This window comes from Monodon monoceros, unplaced genomic scaffold, assembly GCF_005190385.1.
Source record: "Monodon monoceros isolate NGI ecotype Baffin Bay Population unplaced genomic scaffold, NGI_Narwhal_1 Super_Scaffold_4, whole genome shotgun sequence".
NCBI lineage: Eukaryota > Metazoa > Chordata > Mammalia > Artiodactyla > Monodontidae > Monodon > Monodon monoceros.
In genome coordinates, this window is record NW_021703781.1 from 80536349 (window position 1) to 80556038 (window position 19690).

Genomic DNA, 19690 nt, shown 5'->3' on the forward strand with positions numbered 1-19690 from the left:
AATATTGGAATCACACTATAGACAAAATATTGATCTCCTTGATTTACAGGACTCCGTATAATTCAATAAGGAAGACAAACACACACTCCACAGGAATACAGAACAACACAAATGGCCAATCAACCAGCTGAAAGGTTCAATTTCACTCACAATTAAAGAAATGCCAACTGACACAATGAATGGGCCTCAACACTTAAGACTGGATGACGTACAGCGCTCATGCGAACAGGCAGAGTCTACTGGGGGGCATGTGAACTGGGTGATCTTTTAGGAGGACGATTTAGCAGTATCTGTCAAAAGAAAATGCATGTACCTTTTGACCTGGCAATTCCAGTAATATGAATTTATACAAGAAAAGTACTCGTAAAAATGCTCCTAAGATAAATATATGTGTACAAAGCTGTTCATATCAGCATTCTGTGTGTGCACGAACGAACAGATGACCTACAAGCCCACCAACTGGAAAGAGTCATGGGTACCCAGCCGAGAGAGAGGGGAGAGAGAGAAAGAGAGAGAAGAGAGGTGGGCTATGGGGGGAGCGGGGCTCAGAACACGGGGAGCCGGAAAGATACCCACAATGGTGAAAAGCAGAAAGTGCAACACGTCAACCCCTCAGCTGTCCTACTAAAAATACATTCAATACATATTCACAGACATCTACCTATTTTCAAAATTTGTCTTATGCCTTTAACCGGCAAGGAAAGGCATGTACATTTTTTAAAAAAGGCACTGAGCGGGCTTCCCTGGTGGCGCAGTGGTTGAGAGTCCGCCTGCCGATGCAGGGGACACGGGTTCGTGCCCCGGTCCGGGAGGATCCCACGTGCCGCGGAGCGGCTGGGCCCGTGAGCCGTGGCCGCTGAGCCTGTGCGTCCGGAGCCTGTGCTCCGCAACGGGAGAGGCCACGGCAGTGAGAGGCCCGCATGCGGCAAAAAAAAAAAAAAAAAAAAAAAGGCACTGAGCATGCAGTGAGGCTGCAGCAGGTGGTCAAAGCTCTCCTGAGTCTGTGAGACAAATGTCTTCCTTTGGGCAAGTGGAGGTGATGACCCCTATTATGTTCGGTCCCCTCTCTCAGAAGGGAAGGCACAACGTCTGGTTAAACTTGCTGGAGAACTGCAGGAGCGGGTTTGCTGGGGGAGGGCATGTTTGCATTCAGAGGAGAACCCTGGTATACGGCATACGCCTGTGCCCCAGGCAGATGCAACTCAGAAGAGTCCAGGGCTGTAGTTGCCCCCGGGGACCTAGGAACAGTGGCACTCCGGCCTGTGAACTGCGCGAGTCCAGAGTTCACTCCTTAATGGCAGGTGCTGGTCGCCAAGGCTGGGGTCGCGTCCATCACCTGAGCGGGCTCCGCTCCTCCGCTTCCAGACTCACTAGCTTTTTCCAGGGCAGCCGTACGCCCTTAACACAGATGAGCTTCCACCTTAACACACGTGAGCAAAGCACGTGACCTGAGATCTTCGGGAAGTTTTAGGGGCGTCTGCAAACATCTGGCTGAAAAGACTGACAGCGGGTCAAATAGCCTTGATATTCAAGAAATGCACAGTCTGCTCAGCAGAACAAGACCTCAAAGCTTCTCCACCCCTGGAAATGCTCACAGCCCACAAGGAGTGCTGGCCCGAGATGGGGCTGTCATAGCAGTGGGATGGCCCCTCCGGCCGAAGTTCGGTCCTTTCACCGGGGTGTCTGCAAACAAGGCAGTTTGGGAACCTAGCAGACAAAGTGATGCGGTGCTTCCGTCCCGGCCTCTGCGAGTCATCAGCCCCTAGTGGGTCGCCTGCCCAATGAGGCAGCACTGAGCTGAAGCCTTCATCAGCTCCTGAGACTGTGACCTGGGAACCCTGCCAAGAGAACGTGTGCTCTGCCCACCTGGAACGTTTGGGGAAAATGGCCCCGGGTGGAAACCTGGCTGGGCCGTCCCAGCTCCACCGGCACAACGGCTGCCCTCATTCCCAGGCCAGGAGGGCGGGGCAGCTTGAAGCACTAAGTTCTGGGGAAACTGCTTTGAAAAATGCTGTTCCCGTCTCACCTGTTTAGCAGTCCTGGGTCTTGAAGGCACAGAGACAGGACATAACCCCTTTACCAGCACTAATTCAGGATGGGATCCAGAAACCTGCATGAGCCCTGGCCCTGCCCGTCCAGCAAACTGAAGGCGAGTGTTACAGAGCATCGTAAAGACCCCGCGGTGCCTGCACGTCCGGCTCCTCCCTTTTCCCATCACAGGCTGCCTGGTAAATTCTGTCAATAAGTGATTCTCTGGAGGGATGGCCTGTCTCCACTCACCTCCCTTACTTGCGGTCCTGTTACAGGGGCTGACCAGTGTGGGCACCGATGCTGATAACGGCGTTAACGAGCCACTTGGTTCATTCGTTGTGCAAGGAGGAGGCGTAGGCCAGGCTGCCAGGTGGCGTCGGGCTGTGGATGGAACACAGGTCCCAGGTGATGGTCAGGGCTCCTCCCAAACAGCCAGGGCAGGTGACTTCTGCATGGGGAGAGCTCCTCTCATCCACCTGCGTCCTCGCGGATGAACAACGAGGCGCCTCTTTGCCGCTCTGGAGAACACCCAGCATCCGTGTCTTCAGCAGTCCTGGGTCTTTTGGAGTACGGGGCACCTGGTCCCACTGTGTGGTGGAGATCAGCGCACCGTCCCTGGGCAAACAATGCTCGGGAACGTGACCCGTTCACAGGTCCTAGCTGGGATTACTCACAGGGACGGTTTCACGTCCTCCTTGGTGAAATGCATGTCATTGTCAATGTACATTTGTCTTGAATATAAACGACTGAAATGTTTACAGAGCAACTGAAGCCAAGTGACTTCCTGCCACGTGGAAGCGCCAGGCTCCCCGCACCTGACTGTCCTGTGTCAGGCGCAGGGGGCAAAACGGTTTCCAGAAGCTCCTTTTTATCGTATGCTCATAAGATGCCTGGCGAGGCGCCCCTCCTTAGATCTGGAGTCAGACCCTCCGGGGTGCAAACCCTGGTCCCCCACCGGATAGAAGTGTGACCTTGAGCACGTCAGTTGGTCTCCTTTCTTGAATTCCCTCTTCTGTAAAACAGGTATAAAGATGATGGATTGCACAATAATGGCCTCCAAAGATGTCCACAACCTGATCCCTGGAACCTGTGAATACATTAGGTTGCGAGGCAAGGGGGATGAAGGTTCCTGACCAGTCGACCTTGAGACGGGTGGTGAGCCTAAGACATCCAGAAGGGCCCAGTGTCATCACAAGGACCCTGAGAAGTGGAAGAGGGAGGCGGAAGACTCAGCCAGAGGGAAGAGCTGAAGATGTATTGCTGCTTTGGAGCGGGTGGGCAGGGCCATGGAGCCCAGGAAACCAGGTGGCCTCTTGAAGCTGGAAGAGGCAGGGGAACGAGTTCTCTCCTAGTGCCTCCGGAAAGAATGCAGGTCCAACAACATCAGTGAGACGTAAGCTGGGCTTCTGAGCTCCAGGACTGGGAGGTAATACACCGGCGTTTGTTTAAGCCGCGAAGTTTGTGGTGATGTGTTACAGCAGCAAAAGGAAGCTGATATAGATGGCGCCCACCTCCTGCGGCTGCGGTGAGCATGAGGAAACAAGCGCCCCTTTTTCCGTGCAGGGTTCCCTCCCCGCTCCCCCCTCAGCACATCTCGCACCCCCCCCAACGCTCACCTCCCCCCAGCCCCAGCCCCGCTTCCTTGTCCTCCTCATCCACTGGGAGGAGACGAAAGGCAGGAGAGAGGGGCTGGGAGACACCCCTCCTAATCTCTGTCCCCGCCTCCTGTCTCCCCGACCCCAGAGGATGGACCCACAGGCGTTTCATCTGATCGCCCTCTGATACACCCCACCAGACTGCACCAAACCCTCCCGGCAGAAGGGACGGAACCCCGCTGTGGACGGTGCAGGTGACCAGGCAGCAGGTGCCTCAGCCAGACTGCAGGAAGATTTCTACCTCGGACAAAAAAAGAGGTCGCCTGCCATTTCAGTCAACGAAGAATGTTTGTTTGACCGCTAACAAGCCATGAGCCACAGCAGCTGTCCTGACGGTGGGCCCTGAGGGGACTTCAGGATGGAGAAAAGCAGGATCTGGCCCTAGATAGCTGAGATGCACAGCTAAGGAATGATTTCAATGAGCCCAGACTCTGGGATCTTCCCACAGAAAAGCACTGGAATCATTAACTTGAGATGTCTGGTTTTTATGATTAGCTGTAATCTTTGATGTTCCATTAAATGTGTGTGTCGTTTTTGTTTTTCCTCAACAAAACCTCCTACATACCCTGGCTCCTTCCCTGGCCTCTTTGGAGCAGATCCTCAGAGCCATCTGAGAGGCTGTCCCCCTGGCTTTTAGTCCTCAGTAGGTCCCCGAATAAAACGTTAACTCACAACTTTCAGTTTTCCTTCAGTCTACAATACCCATCGCTCAGAAGAGAGGTCTTTGGTGCTGCAGGTAAATACAGCGGAAGAACTGAGCCTCTAAGAGATTTGAGAAATGCTGAAGCTGGTGGAAAAACACACATGGGTATGGTACCCTCCACGCTGAAGAGCCTGTAGCAGCCCCGAGAACATCAGGACCTAGAACGGATGCGGGGTGAAGGCGGTACTTCTCGTTTCACGTTAACTCCACAGGCCCTTATTCCCAACTAACAGTGTGTCTGCTAGAGACATAAAGAATCTGGATGTGCTGCAAGATAATTAGGAAATAATTCAGGCCTTCATCTGAACCTCTCAGCAATGAAAACAGAATGGAGAAAAGGGCGACTTTTCCCTTAGTTGCTGAATGATGAACCGCTTAGCACTTTTGGCATCTCTGTATCCTTTTCCCCGTAGTTGTCTGACACCCTTAGCTCTCCCTTCCACAGCTGACATTCCTAGTACACACACACACACACACACACGCACGCCCCTTCAAACCTACTAGCAGTTAAACGTGGCAGCGACTTTGTCAAATTCATTTATTTCATTTGTCTATTGAAAAATAATCAATATCAACTGGAACGTTTAATGCTTCCATTTCAGGAGAGAAACAGGCTTTAATACTCAAATCTATAATGACTCATAGTTGAACAAAGTGTGAAAAACAAAATTCTACACTGAGAACAATCTCTTCTAGAGCTGGTTCTTATAATAATTAGGGTCAAATCATTGGATGAGTCATGATGGATGACCAGCCAGGGAAAAACGCCCCTTGCTGGTGGCCTGAGGTCATCCACTCTGCCTGCTCTTTGCTAATTAGTCCTCCAGAAATACTTCCTGTCCTCTTTCGCAGCAAACAGAACAATTGAGGTGAGTGGCTCTCAGGAAATTAGAAGTAATGCATTTAAATGCCAATTCTGCTCTGCAACAGCAAGTTGAGAACTGAGGTCATTTGCATATCTTTAAGATTCAGGTTAAAATACACTGGTTTAAGGCAGTGTCTTCCTCTTTTTATAAGAGTATGTAAGGTTAAAGCTCATTTTGTAACTGCTTGTAAGTTTATAATCGCACATCTATCTATCTAGAGTAGTTAAGGGGCTGCCATTATAAAGGTGGCAGACAAAATGACTTGATATGTTAAATCTATGAGAATCAGGTATTTCCGGTTGTGTCTGTTAGATTTAAGGTTCCATTCTCCACCTTTTTAAGTGTAAAATGAGATTCCAGGTCAGCAGAGTGAAGTGGAGCCATGATCTATGATCCAGATAATTCAGGTCCTTGTTGCAATTAATTATACAAGGAGGCCACTGGACCAACATCTAAGCCAGTAGAAGCCTCAAGGTTAAAAATCGATGGAAACGCTAAGGAGGACCAGTCTTGGCAGCTGGCTGGGCTTTACCTGTCGCCCATCAGGTAATTTCCTTTCTCTGCCTCTGCACCTTCACTAGGTCAGCCTTCCCAGGCTCTAACCACGTCCAGTTTGGTGCTGCGGGATTGGAATCGATTTTTGCTCAAATGAACTCTTCGCGTTTCGGACATGCCTGTTACTCTTTTAACGCTGTCTTCCATGTACTGTCCTCACAAGCCTCGAAAGGGCAGAAGACTCAGTGGGGGACTCTGCAGACGCCTCTCTGCTCTCGCATCCCTGACTCGACTTGGTCCAGAGGAGAGAAACAGGCCAGCAACTGTATACTGACCGCTAATGAGTGCCTTCCTTTCTCATTCCTTCCAGGCCTTGCGAAAGAAAAAGAAACAGCACCCAATTATCTCCAAGAATGACAGCTGAAGAAAGGAGCGAGGAATCTGCCTGCATTGTTTGCGTCTACCAAGAAAAGAAACATCATGGCTATGACAAACTGCACCCAGGGCTTCCCTGGTGGCGCAGTGGTTGAGAGTCCGCCTGCCGATGCAGGGGACGCGGGTTCGTGCTCCGGTCCGGGAAGATCCCACATGCCGCGGAGCGGCTGGGCCCGTGAGCCATGGCCGCTGAGCCTGCGCGTCCGGAGGAGCCTGTGCTCCGCAACGGGAGAGGCCACGACAGTGAGAGGCCCGCGTACCGCAAAAAACAAAACAAAACAAAACAAACTGCACCCGACTGTCCTTGAGGTTTGTAGGTCTCAGGACACCCCCTCCCAGGGTGTGCTGTTCTCTCTTGCCCCAGAGTGAGGGCCTTGGGATATGGGTGTCTGCGAGGGGGTTGGGGTTCAAGCCTCCATTCAGCATGCAAAGCATCCCTTTTAAAAATGGATGCCGCTGAATCAAAGGAGGAAACAAAATCACAAACCCAATTCTTACTGTCCCTGAGCACAGCTCAGTGTTACAGACTCAGTTGGATGTGCACCTAGAACGTTCCTTCTTCTCCACAGCAGTTGACCTGAGTTGACTCTTGGCAGCAGATGGGGTGGCGGGTACGGGGGTTTACTCTTTATCTTAAGTGGGGGGGCCTATTAACCGTGTCAATCTCTCCATCCTAGCAAACTGCTACCAGCTTTGCAAGAGCAACCTTTCCCATGTCTTTTAGCACTGATAAAAATGTTAAAACTTTTACGATACCTCTTCCTAAATTTCCATTCAAATACCTCTGGCTCTCACTAAAAATGGGGGCTGGTCTCTGTCATCTGTGTTAGCCCCACCTGAGGCAGAATCAAAAATATCCCTGCAAACCCAATAAAACACCCACAAAAATAAAACGAACACTTCTTCAAGGGGTCAAGATCCTATTTCCAGGCCTTTCAGCCAAGCTCTGCGGGTCAGTCAGGGAGAACCGCTGATCTCAAGTTTCCCCAGTGAAGCCAGTACTGTTCCAACCCCTGCGCTCAGGGAGCGGGCCTTTCCCAACACAGCAGCTGACTAAAAATGTACGCGATCTAATCGGAAAGGACCCTCCTGAAAATGCTAGGTGCTCTCCTCTGACTCTTGGGGAAGCGAGATTTGCTGGGGCGTCATCGGGCACAGTTAGCGCTCTGCAAGCGTCCGAGTCCTCTACAGCTGAGAAGAACCTTTCTCCTCTCCACGTGCACTTCCATAGAAATCAAGCATCCCTCCAAATAAGGAACGGGTGGATTTCATACAAAGCTCTTAAGTGGGTGTGTGAGGAGGAAGGGTTACGTGCTCCCATTCGTGACATGTGGTCTCGAGGGGCGTTCCTGTGACATTTGGAACAACAATTAAATGCTGGAGAAAAAAAACCAAACAGGAGTTAGTACATCAAAATGACCACCATGCGTGAGCTTGAAAGGTGAGACTTTTCTGCATTTTCTAAAATGTTCAACCAGTACACACTAATTTGATAGTAGAAAACAGATTTTAAAAGCAAAAAAAAAAAAAAAAAAGTTAAATGCGGGCTAATGTCTGTGCTGGAAAGGAAGTTTTGAGGGGCTGACAGATGAGAGGGCTTCCCCAGGTTAGTAACTTCATGTGAAAAGAAAGTCATTAGAGAAATGCAAATCAAAAGTACAGTGAGGCATCACCTCACACCAGTCAGAATGGGCATCATCAAAAAATCTACAAGCAACAAATGCTGGAGAGGGTGTGGAGAAAAGGGAACCCTCTTGCACTGTTGGTGGAAATGTAAATTGATACAGCCACTATGGGGAACAGTATGGAGGTTCCTTAAAAAACTAAAAATAGAACTACCATATGACCCAGCAATCCCACCACTGGGCATATACCCAGAGAAAACCATAATTCAAGAAGACACATGCACCCCGATGTTCATTGCAGCACTATTTACAATAGCCAGGTCATGGAAGCAACCTAAATGCCCATCGACAGACGAATGGATCAAGAAGATGTGGCACATATATACAATGGAATATTACTCAGCCATAAAAAGGAATGAAATTGGGTCATTTGTAGAGACGTAGATGGACCTAGAGACTGTCATACAGAGTGAAGTAAGTCAGAAAGAGAAAAAAAAATTGTATATTAATGAATTTATGTGAAATCTAGAAAAATGGTACAGATGAACCAGTTTGCAAGGCAGAAATAGAGATTTAGAGAACAAACGTATGGACACCAAGGGGGGAAAGCGGGGGCAGGGGGTGGGATGAACTGGGAGATTGGGATTGACATATATACACTAACATGTATAAAATAGATAACTAATAAGAACGTGCTGTATACAAAATAAATAAATTAAATTAAATTTTAAAAAAGAAAGCCAGAGCCTCCCCCTTGGAAGGATCAGTGTTTCTGCAGAAAGCACCATAAAAACTTAATGACTAAATTCTGAAACAGGGAACACGATTCCTTCAAAATCAATTGCCAACATAACCAGGAGAATCATGCTTTCCTTTCATGCTCATTGGGAATGTACAGTTTAGAATCTTATAAAACTGGGTTCACAGGGCCCGTCTCTTAGTTACTTGTTGCTGCCTCCAGCTTGCGCTTGTGGGGAGGGTCTTCGATGATCCTGTTGAGGTCCCCGCGGTTTCTCAAGTCCATCGGCTTCTCCCAGACGGACAGCTGCATCGTCGGGTTGAAGAAGAAAACCCGGTCATCGCCCGTCCAGACCACACACCTGTGTGAATCGAGAAACTCCTCTAAGTTTCCCTCAAAGACCCTTGGCATGAGCCCTACCTCAAAAAGCCCTTCAGGGCTGAAATCCACACATTTGCAAAGATTATTTACGCAAAGTATGAATGATAGTAGCAATGTCTGGCTTTCAGGGTGATTTACAGATATTTCTCATATGTTATCTCATTTGATTCACAGGCAGACATCGTCCTCACCTTCATTTTACCGGTAAGGACACCAAAGTTCAGAGAAGTGAGCGGCTTAACCGGACCCCAGGAGGTCTGAGCTCTTCCTGTAGGCCAGCTCTCTCCTTTTAGCGGAATTCCCGCTCTGGCCCTGGATCCAGGGACCGAGTAACACGGAGCGTGGTGCCCGGTAAACCTCCCCGACGGGGCGCTGCCCGTGCGGCAGGGTTCACAGGCCCTGGAGGCCCACACAGGTGGGCAGCTCATCCCTCTCCAGCAGAGAACTAGCAAATGGGCTGCTTGAATTAGCAGCCTCTGTCTCAGCTCAGTCCTGGTTTGTCTTTAGAGGAGCAGGGAATTAAGCTGTGTTCTCACGTGTAGGATTCTAAAATCTCCGAAAGGAATAGTATGCAATTTTAAGACCTCTTGGTTATCAGGGAGGAGAAAAAGATTACAAAGGAAAAATAGTGAAGGAAAGAAAAACAAAAGAAAGGAAAAGCTTCCTTCCTAAGGAATATGTCTGTAATGTGGGAATATGCACACAGAAATTCGGATTTGGCCTCAATGTATCCCAACAAACAAGGCCAGTTAAGGCCACCAGACTGGCCTCTGGCTGTGTCCTGTGACCAGTCTTGTGATGGTGCAGAGAAATGAGCTCTGTACCTGTTTCTGGTCTGGGCCTTCCAGAAGATTCCTCTTGGGCAAGGCCTCTCCCCCTCCTGGACCTCAGCTTCCCCCAGTGACCTCTGAGGGCCCTGAAAGCTACAGGACTTTCCTCAGGCTCCTCAGAAGCTGCGGGAAGGGGCATGACAAGTCCACGTGACCTGAAACCCTCTGATCTTTGATTACTCTCTAGGGGGAGACCGATCAGGGACACTTCTGGGCGGTGCCAGGGCTCCCAGCAACCAGCTCCGGCCTTACCAGACAGACACACATGGGTGTCTGCCCTCTCTGCATCTGAGCCAGCACAAGCCACTCTGCTTCCCAAAGAGAAAATCATTTCCACCCTTGAATCTCCATGCTCAGCCCAGACGGCCACTTCCCACAGGCCGGACAGAGGGTTCAGGGGATGAGCCTCATGTTAGGGGAACTCTGTACAGACCAGGTTCCTTCGTAGAAATGACATTGAGATGGTCTGTCTGATTTACTACCCGGCCAGGCCAGGTTCATGGGAGTGGTGGACCGAATAATGGCCCTGAAGAGGTCCACATCTGATTCCCTAGAACCTCTGAATGTTACCTTACATGGCAAAAGAGACCTCGCAGATGTGATTAAGTTAGTATCTTGAGATGGGGTGAGTAGCCTGGACTGTCCAGGTCGGTTCAGTGTCATCACACGGTCCTCATAAGAGAAAGGGGGGGACGGTCCGAGTCAGAGAAGGTGTGAGGACAGAAGCAGAAGTAAGACAGACAGACAGGCAGACACACGCACACACCTGGGGTGGGTGGGTAGAGGGAGAGAGAGATTGGAAGATGCTCCACTGCTGGCCTTGAAGTTAGAGGAAAGGGCTAAGGAATGCCGATGCTTCTAGAAGCTGGGAAGGCCTGGAACAGATCCTTGCCTGGAGCTTCCGGAGGGAACCAGCCCTGCCCACACCTGGATTCAGCTCCGTGGGGTCCGTGTTGGATTCTGACCTCCAGAGCAATGAGATGACAGATTTGTGGAGATGAAATCTCTGTCTATGGTAGACTACCCAACGCGCTTCACCTCTGGCCCCTCTCCGTCCTGGGTGCCAGCATCCGGGCCTGCATCCCTCCAGCAGTGACCCAGACCCCAGCACTGTGCCCACAGCATTGGCCTCTGCTGGCCTGGTCAGCCAGGTGGAAGGCCACGACCCGCCTCTTCGGTGGACACACCCTCCAGCTCTAGACCTGCCCTTGACCTTCAGGTGATCTTGAGAGCCACCCTCACCCTCTGTGGCCTTCGTTCCATCATCTGTATAGGCGGGGGTTGGAATGGAGATTTGTGTTGTTCTGACGTGCTCACCGCTGCGGGAAAATTCAGGCAAGACACGAGGGTCCCGCCTTTATTAGATGTTGGGCGGCTCATGGGCCCACAGGGGCTGGAAGTCGAGGGGCAACGCTGGCAAACTGGACTAGATCCCTGCCTATGGATTGGATCCCCCCCCAGCCCCAGCGAGCCCAGGCAGAGGACAGGTAACCTCTCGGGGCCTGGAGGAAGCTGCGTGTCTTTTGGTGCAGAACTCAGCTGGCATAAGACGTTTTTATTGAGTATAAAGCTGCAGGCAATTATGCTGTGCTGTAGGTTATGTATAGCTCCGCCCCTGAGTGAATGTCAAGTAAGAGGCGAGCAGACCAGCAGCAGCACAGGGGTGATGGCAGGTCCCACCCGGGCACCTCCCTACCTGTTGAGCGCATCAAATCAGGTTTGTCTGGGGCACAAAGGCAGCTGCCCACTCGCCCACATTCAGCCTTCTGAAGCCTTCTTTGGCTGGGTTGTGGCTGGAAAGATTTGCTCCAAGACCAAAGCTCCTGGCAGCCACCAGGCTCCGTTTGTAACAGTCTGGCTTGAATTTTTATTTTTTTCACAATGTTTGACTTCACTTGGCCTGAGTGAAAACTTCTAGAAGCATCTTTGGCTCCCTGCATCCCTGTCTATACACTTAAAGATTTAAGAGCTGCCGTGTGGACCCCAGGACCCCTGACCTCACTTGTAGGACAACGAAGCTCTGCAGCTGATACACCTGACAGGTACCGCTGTCCTGGCAGGAAGTCATCCTGCCCCCACCACCCATACACACACAAACACGCACACACCAGAGATCTGGGCTTCACAGCCCAGCCCCCAGCAGCCTCATGCCCACAGCCGACTGGTCTATTCCCTCCTCTAAGAGTCATAGAGGGGAGCTGGGGGCGGGGGGCGTGCACGCAGGAGCCCAAGGGCGTGGAGACCTGCCTTCCAGGACGGCTCTGTCTCTCTGTGTCTCAACACCTCAGACAGTGAATTCAGTCTCCTGGGCCTCAGTGGGCGAGGTGATTTCTTAAATTCCTTCTGACTTGTATTCTAGCTTCTATTCTTGTCTCCTAATTTTCCAGTTCGGTCCGGGGCCCCAGTCATGGTCAAGTCGGTGCCCTCCCCATGGATCAACCTTATGGGCAAGCGCACCCACCCCCAGCCCCCTGAGCTGGTCTGCCCTGGGCTACGGGAAGTCGTGCTCAGTGGGTCGCTGCCTCACCTGGAGACCATGCCCACCCCAGGGCCGCCTCCCCTAACAGCCAGGGGGTGAAAGCATGCAACAAATCCAGGTGTTCATGGCCCAAGGCACCCAAGGCTTGGCCTCCAGCTGAGACCACATCCTCGCTTAGCCCAGCCCCCTCCTGCCCTGCGTCCCCACTGCCCCCTCCCTGGAAATCACTCCTCAGGTAACTGGTAACTCACAGGCACCCAGAGCGCTGTCCCAGGTGCTGCTTCTGGGGACCCTGACTCAGGACAGACCCCAAAGGTGAGGAAGGGCTAAGTATTCAGGAAGACCTTCCGAAAGCAAGGCAGCAGGTGGTGTCTGGGACGGGCCACCCTCCCCCACCACCTCCCTCTTCCCTAAAGACCTGCACTCTGGGTTTTCAAAGATGAGACCTGGTCCCCCCAAACCCGGCACCGCCATCACTACAGCAGCTGAAGGACCCAGGGAGCGATGCACCTGCTGAGAAAGTGCAGTCAACTAGGATCTGCCCACGTGGGGAAGTCCGGGGCATGTGACTCCATCCCAGAGGGGACAGGGTATTTCAGCGAGAATTACTGAGGAGCCGGCAGCCTCGGACGCAGAGGCAGGGAGGTGGTCATGCATCCATGGGCGCAGAGAGAGCAGCCCCGGGCCAACCCCCCAAAGGCTGTGAGAGACCAGCCTCAGCACACCCCAGTCCTCCCACTGGCTCTGGGGGGCGTCCTGATGTCCTGGAGCCGGGGGCCTGCCGGACATGAGAAGGTTCTGGTCAGCAGGGGCAGGGCCTGGGTAATAAGAAGCAGCTGGAAGTGGGTGAGTGAAGGTGTCCCGGCCCCTGGCTGCGGGAAACGGGCCCCGTCCTGTGCTGCTGCGGGGTGAAGAGCAATGGGGTTTCAACTTTCGGCCCAGGCAGATACTGACAGATGTCACCTCCCCCTGATGCTGGGCTGAGGGCAGATGGCTCAGCTGGGCAGGTGCCCTTCCCCGAAGAATCGGATACACTCAGACACAGGGAAACATGGGCGCCAAAAAGTCCCCCTGACGCGAGGCCCCACATGTTCTTTATCAGGTGGACACAGTTCAGCATCTCAGTTTCCTGGGTACCTGCCCCTCTGGCTCCAAGCCTGGCTATTAAGAAAGAAGCTTTCCATTGGGGGATTGACTTGGGCCAATTCTCCCCCGATGCTGGATGGGTCTGTGTTGTACCTTTGCTGCCTCGGGGATGCACTGACTCTGTAAGCGCCCGGGGCTGCGTCCACGGATGCCCACACCACAGCTTCATCGCAGGAAAGAGCCAGTGCCCAGGGCCACAGTGTAGGAAACATTCACAACCTCCTACTTTCACCACCCACTGAGCCTCTCCAGCGAGGGAAGAGAGCTAATTAGGGACTTAATAGGGGATTATTACCTGGGAGATAGAGGAGTGGCAACAATTAGCCACTATCTAGGCTACATCCTATCTAGGCTACAAAAAACCCAGTTCCTGTGCCGCAGGGACACGTGTGGGACTGAAGCAAGGAGCTGGTGGCCAGGTAAATAAACATGATTCCCCAAGAGAAATCTGCTTATCCACTTGTTACGGTTGGTCTCAACTAGACCAAGCCAGCTGTGACATGCGAAATTAATTTTATGTATCGTTTTATGCACATTTTAAGTAATATGTATACGTTCCTCTGCTTTAATCACCGCTGTAAAATTTCTGGATGGTTGCCATATTCCCTCTTCTCTTTATCTGTCCGCAGATCCCAGAGGACATAATTAGTGCACCAGAGTTAGTTAGGTCCGGTACAAAGCATCCATACTTAGCAGCCCTATTATATGAAGATCTGGATTTTAGCACATGGAATCGGGGATTGCTGGTTTGTCATACAAAAGGATCCCTGCACTCACTTTCACATTGCAAATCCAGATGTTTATGCGTTCTGCAAGATGGAAGTCATCTTTGCTTCTCTCTCCAAGCGTCCATCTCAGCCCAGTGGGGAGAGGGGTACATGCCTTGCCACTCCCGACAGAGACACACCTAGGTCCCTCTCTGCACCTGTTGCTTGCCCCCAAGCGCCCTGTCCCAGGAGGAGTGTCCCATCTGCAGGACATTCACTGGGTCACATCCCCAGGGCTGAGGTCTCTGAGCTGAAAAGGCAGCACCTCTGTGTCCTTTGCTCTCTGTTCCTTTCCTCATTCTGCCCACCTTTGTCCCTGGGAAAGGGCTGACCTGGAAGGACTGAGCAGGCCCGGCTTCACGGGGCAGGTTGGATGAGGCACACTGGGTCCGCAGACACGAAGATTTGAGGAAGAGAGAGTAGAAGCCTCGCTCCCACTTTCCCTCCTGGGATATCGTGATTTATGCCCAGACATGTGTATCTGGTCCCCGTCCCCGTTTCTGCACAGAGCTCCTAAACTCTTCCCAAGTGAGGAGGAAGGAGGGGTCGAGGTGGAAGGAGTGTCTTCTTACTCACATCCCAGGCTTCTTCCTCCATGCCCGAGTTCATGTCAGTGAGGGACTCTGGGAAGGTCCCTAAGGAAGGGGGCTGGTGACCAGGGGACCAAGCCTGTGATTAGAAGGTGGGAAATTTCTGTCCCCTCCCCAACCTCTGGGGAGGGGAGAGGGGCTGGAGGTTGAGTCAGTCACCACCGACCAATGATTTAATCAACCGTGCCTACGGGATGAAGCCCCCATAAAACCCCACAAGGACTGGAGAGCTTCCAGGTTGGGGAACATGTGAGATTTGGGGAGTGTGATGCCTGGAGGGGCCATGGAAGCTCTGAGCCCCTTCCTCATACCTCACCCTGTGCATCTCGTCCATCTGGCTGTTCCCCAGTTGTACCCTTTTATAACAACCGATGACCTAGTAAGTAGACGGTCTTCCTGAGCTCTGTGAGTCGCTCTAGCAAATTAACTGAACACAGAAGGGGGTGCTTCGAACCTTGATTTAGAGCCGGTCGGTCAGAAGCACCGGTGACAGCCTGGACTTTCACTCAGCATCTGAAGAGGGGGTAGAGTCTTGTGGGTCTGAGCCCTGAACGTGGGGTCTGACAGTGTCAGATGCGTTGACCTGTGGGACACCCAGCTGGTGTGCTGCAGAACCACTCCATGCGGATGGAACTCAAGCTTCCTGGCCTGCGATGGCCGGCAGGGACGACAGGTGGAGGAGGCAGTGCTTTGGCCTCCCGCACCTCCAGGAGGTCTCTCTGTCCTTCGTCTCCTGAGGACCTGGCTGACCCCAGGCACAGGCTGACGACTAGCCCGCTCCCTGGACGGGGTCGTGGTGGGTGACCCGAGCTCACTGGGTGCAACAGGTGCAGCCCCCAGGGCAGAAGAGCTCTTCCCAGAGGCAGATTGCGGTCACGCAGGGTGTGTCCTCACCAAGGCTTCCGTGGGTGCAACACCAAGGTTAAGGGCGCGTCAGACCACGCTGCACACAGCCTCCCCCAGTCGTGAGGGAGGGAGGCTGCAGTAGAAGCCGGTCTGGGGCTGCCCCTACGCCCCCCTGCTCCCTGCGAGGTCCAGGTCCCCCTTCCACTTTTCAGGGGATGCACAGACCCAGCCTCCCAGGTGTGGGGTTTTTTACACACTGGCACCTTTTACCCCGGGCTGCTCAGTGAGGCCGGGCAGCCTCGCTCAGGTGGGACTGAGTCAGGAAGGCAGGGAAATAGGGGAGCAGAGGTGGGAAAGATGCCCAGGTCCGGCCGGCGGGCCTAACTCCCACTCAGAAAGCGCACCACGGCCTCATCTGAAAGTCCGGACCACGGCCTGGACACGCCTGCCCTGCGGCACGACTTCCTCGTGCAGTGTGACAGCCTGTGAGTCAGGAGAGGATGGCTCCCTCCATGGCTGCCACTCGGGCTGGAAGCCTGATTAATAATTCAAGGCAAAGGACCCACACAGAGGGGCAGCGGCAGACGAGGACGGTGTGACTCCAGGATCTCAGGAAGCATTTTGTGCTGTAACACAGTACTGTTGAGGAATTGACACCACAGCTTCCACAGTCAGAAGCTTCTAGCGCCCAAGGTCATGTCTTCTCGCCAATTATAATCCCCAAGGGCAGCATCACGTACACAGGGCCACGCGCCCGCACTGAATTTATCCTCACCCCCGGTACGATTTGTGGCAAAGTGAGCTGGCCTTAGAAACACATGTGAGGAGTCTGGTTACAGAAGACCCCAAACAGCATTCGTGGCGTCATAAAAAATAAATAGTTTAATTTTGTTTTGTCCCCCATTCGGTTCCTGGCACCAAGCTCCTAAAGCCCTTGGAATTAGCTAAGTGATCGAGCGTCTTTTTTTACTCATAAGGAGCCCCTCTGAGCACACTCGAGTTTGCTCCCATGCCCCATGTGGTGGCTCTTGGAGGACGGGGCTGGGCCCAGAAGGACCCGCTACGAGTCGAGAGGGTTGGTTTGTGGCCTCACCTCACGCCCTCTAGGAGGGGAGAGGGCGTGCCTAGTAATAAGACGTCCATAAAACCTCCTTCAGGTCAGAGAGGCTGAACGTGGTGACCACATTGGTGTCCTGGGAGGGTGATGCCCCCAAGAGGGAATGGGGGCCCTGAGACCCCTCCCACACCTTGCCCTGTGCCTCTCTTCCACCTGGCCGTTCCTGTGTTGTGTCCTTATAATAAAACCGCTATCGTAAGTAAATCACTCTTCTAAGTTCTGTGAGTCGTTCTAGCAAATTCTCAAACCGAGGGGAGGTCGTGGGAAGCCCTGAGTTCGCAATCAGCTGGGCAGAGATGCCGGCAGCCGGCTGGGTCTGAAGGAGGGGAAGAGGGGTGGGACTGAGCCCTCACTCAGCCTGCGGGGTTTTGTCTAACCCGGGAGTTGGTGTCAGAAACCAACGGAATTAATTGCAGGACACTCTGTAGGCGTTGGAAACACTGTGTCACTAAGTGTTAGCACAGGGAGCCCGGACCCGTGAGGTATCCCCAGGGTGCCGAGCATTTCAGCTGAAGGCAGAGGGCGGGGGGCCCCCTGGTGCCGGCGACACCGACCATTGACCGGCCAGAGGAGAGGGTGCCCCGCCTGTCCAGTTAAGAGCACAGGTTCTCGCAGTGAGCAGGTGACCGGGGCAGGGCTGCAGGGCAGGACAGATGCCAGACGTCATTCAGGACACCATGCAGGGCGAATGCCACAGCCTGGGACCACGGACGGCTGCTGCTTCCGCCCTGATGGTGCATTAAATGATGCCAGTGGTTCTACTTCTGTTCTCTAAATGAGCTGTTCCTCCCAACTGTATCTTGCAATCTAATCTTCAGGTTTTAAAGCTAATTTTACTATAATAACCTTCTTTTCTGCTTCCAAATTACTCCATTATAAAAGGACATTTAAAAAACCAAAGCCAGTGGCTCCCTCGTGGAGGGCGCTTTGAGTGTGGCGTACTCAAAGATCAGGAATCCTCACAGGGCAGTTGCAGAGAGCCAGACACATCTTTAATTAACAGCTATTCAGTTATGCTCTTCTTCGAGTAGAGGGAAAGGCCTTTGAAGCTCAAGGCGTGCTGCCGTCTCTTCAGACACTGCCTTTCACGGATACATATGCAACAACATTACTATTTGAAAAAATATTTGCACATATATTCAAGCAGGATAACTTATCACTTAAATGCTATTTTTCGGCAGAAGGTGGCCACAGTGTGGAGAGCTGCCTGCCAGGAGCTGCAAGTTAATTTTTTAAAACAGCATTACCGACGGAGTATGCATTTCTCTCTGGTGACAACAAGCAAATGCTGGATCAGACAGGGCTCCTTCCCACCGCTCCCGGCCTCCGGGCATCTTACCAGGGGGATCCGGGCACCGGGGTGGAGGCCACGGGTCTTGTGCCTTTGGCCGCTCTGTCTTCGCCTGTCACTAGGATCGATGGAGCCTCCTTTCAGTAGAGAGAGAAGGAGAGAACTTTAAAAAAAAAAATTAAACAGTCCTCTTCAATTACAGGCAACCTAGTAAAGAATAACAAGTCTCCTGCAGACAGACCTGCCCACAGTAGCTATTAGATAATGACCTGCTCAGTAGAGCCAGCTAATGGGACCCGGCAGTCACATGAGAATTTAGAATTAATGGCACCACTGACCGTGTTGAGTGATTCAGACTAAGGCTTCCCTCTAATTATCCCAAATTGGCTCAGCTGCCTGCTTTTGTAGAAACAGACACAGGTGGTGGTGGCTGAGAGTTTGCTTCCAGATGCCTTAGTGTCTTGGGGGCAGAAACTCCCACTGGATTCGTCTCTTGAGATGGGCTGACCCAGGGGCTGGAGTCACTCTACGGCCAAACACTGCCTTCAGTGGCAGGGAACCTTGGAGCAGTGAGGGTCCCAGGTGTGGCTGGGCTGGGCCGTCCTGTCCCTTGAAGGCAGGGGAAGTGACAAGCCTGTGTCCTTGCAGTGACTCACCCCACCCCCTCCTTCTAGAGCATCCATGTGAGAGCAGAGTTCAGGGCGTGTTCTACATTGTACAGGTGACTGTGGTGCACAGTTGGGTTTGAAAATCACTGTCTCTGTCTTCAGGTAGAAAATAAGGAATGTTTGAATATGACATCACCCAGAAGAAAATGAAGATTATTCCCTAAAGTTAAAAAAAAAAAACACTATGGCTGGGACACTTGATCATTGTTCATTATGGTCAGAATCTGGAGAGAAACAGAAGTTGTTTGAGAGTAGAAAACATGGGCAATTATGACGCCAACATAAACACGGATCCAAGATTCAGATTAACTTATTTAGCTGCACTGATGTACGACATGTATCAGATTTTCTTAAACAAAGGGAAACAGAACCAAACTCCTACAGGTGGAACTGAAAAATTACCATGAGGAATTTTTTTTTTTTTAAAGTCAGTGCCATCTCAATTTTGGAACAGCTATAAGAAAGAAATGAAACCATAGTTAGCACAATAAATTCTAGTGGTGAGGAAACACTTTTTCTTCTTCTACCAGCTGTTTCCATGGTTTTAATCTCAAATTTAGAACAGTATAATAAGGACTGTGTTCTCTTTCACAAAATCAGGTGAGATTAAAAGATACTAGCGCATAATTATTCAAAGCAGCAGCCAGGTTCTGAGTTGAGAAAGTCAGGAGCGATTAAAGCTCTAGATTCGTTCAAAAAAAAAATTAAATGTCATCCTAAAATCTGAGGATCTGTTTCTACCATCATCAGTGTCAGTGCTTTATGAGGTAGGGTGGGTGAGGAGAGGAGACGGTTAGCCATTTGTGGGAATGATTCAAAGTCAAGGATGCCAATGCTGCCACGCCCCATGTGGGCACCGCTGCCAGGCCGGCTGCACAAGGACAGGGCAGTTGCACCAAGAGTCCACAGGCTTGTTCCAGGGCCCCCGAGGGCCACACTGGGACCAGTACTCATTCCCACCGTCCCAACCTCCTTTGAAACAGAATCGTTAGCAAGCAAAGTGCTACATTATGAGAGCACTGAAAC

General features: G+C 51.9%; 1 protein-coding gene across 1 annotated transcript in view; it reads right to left on the bottom strand.

The window, feature by feature from the left end:
- The window catches only part of TCERG1L (transcription elongation regulator 1 like), a 203472-nt gene that overhangs the window by 45410 nt on the left and 138372 nt on the right, over positions 1–19690 (bottom strand). The window contains exons 6-7 of the mRNA XM_029201199.1: positions 18045–18133; positions 8756–8910 (exon numbers count right to left, since the gene is read on the bottom strand). Of these exons, the coding sequence (XP_029057032.1) occupies positions 8756–8910; positions 18045–18133 (244 nt within the window). The remainder of the gene's footprint in view (positions 1–8755; positions 8911–18044; positions 18134–19690) is intronic.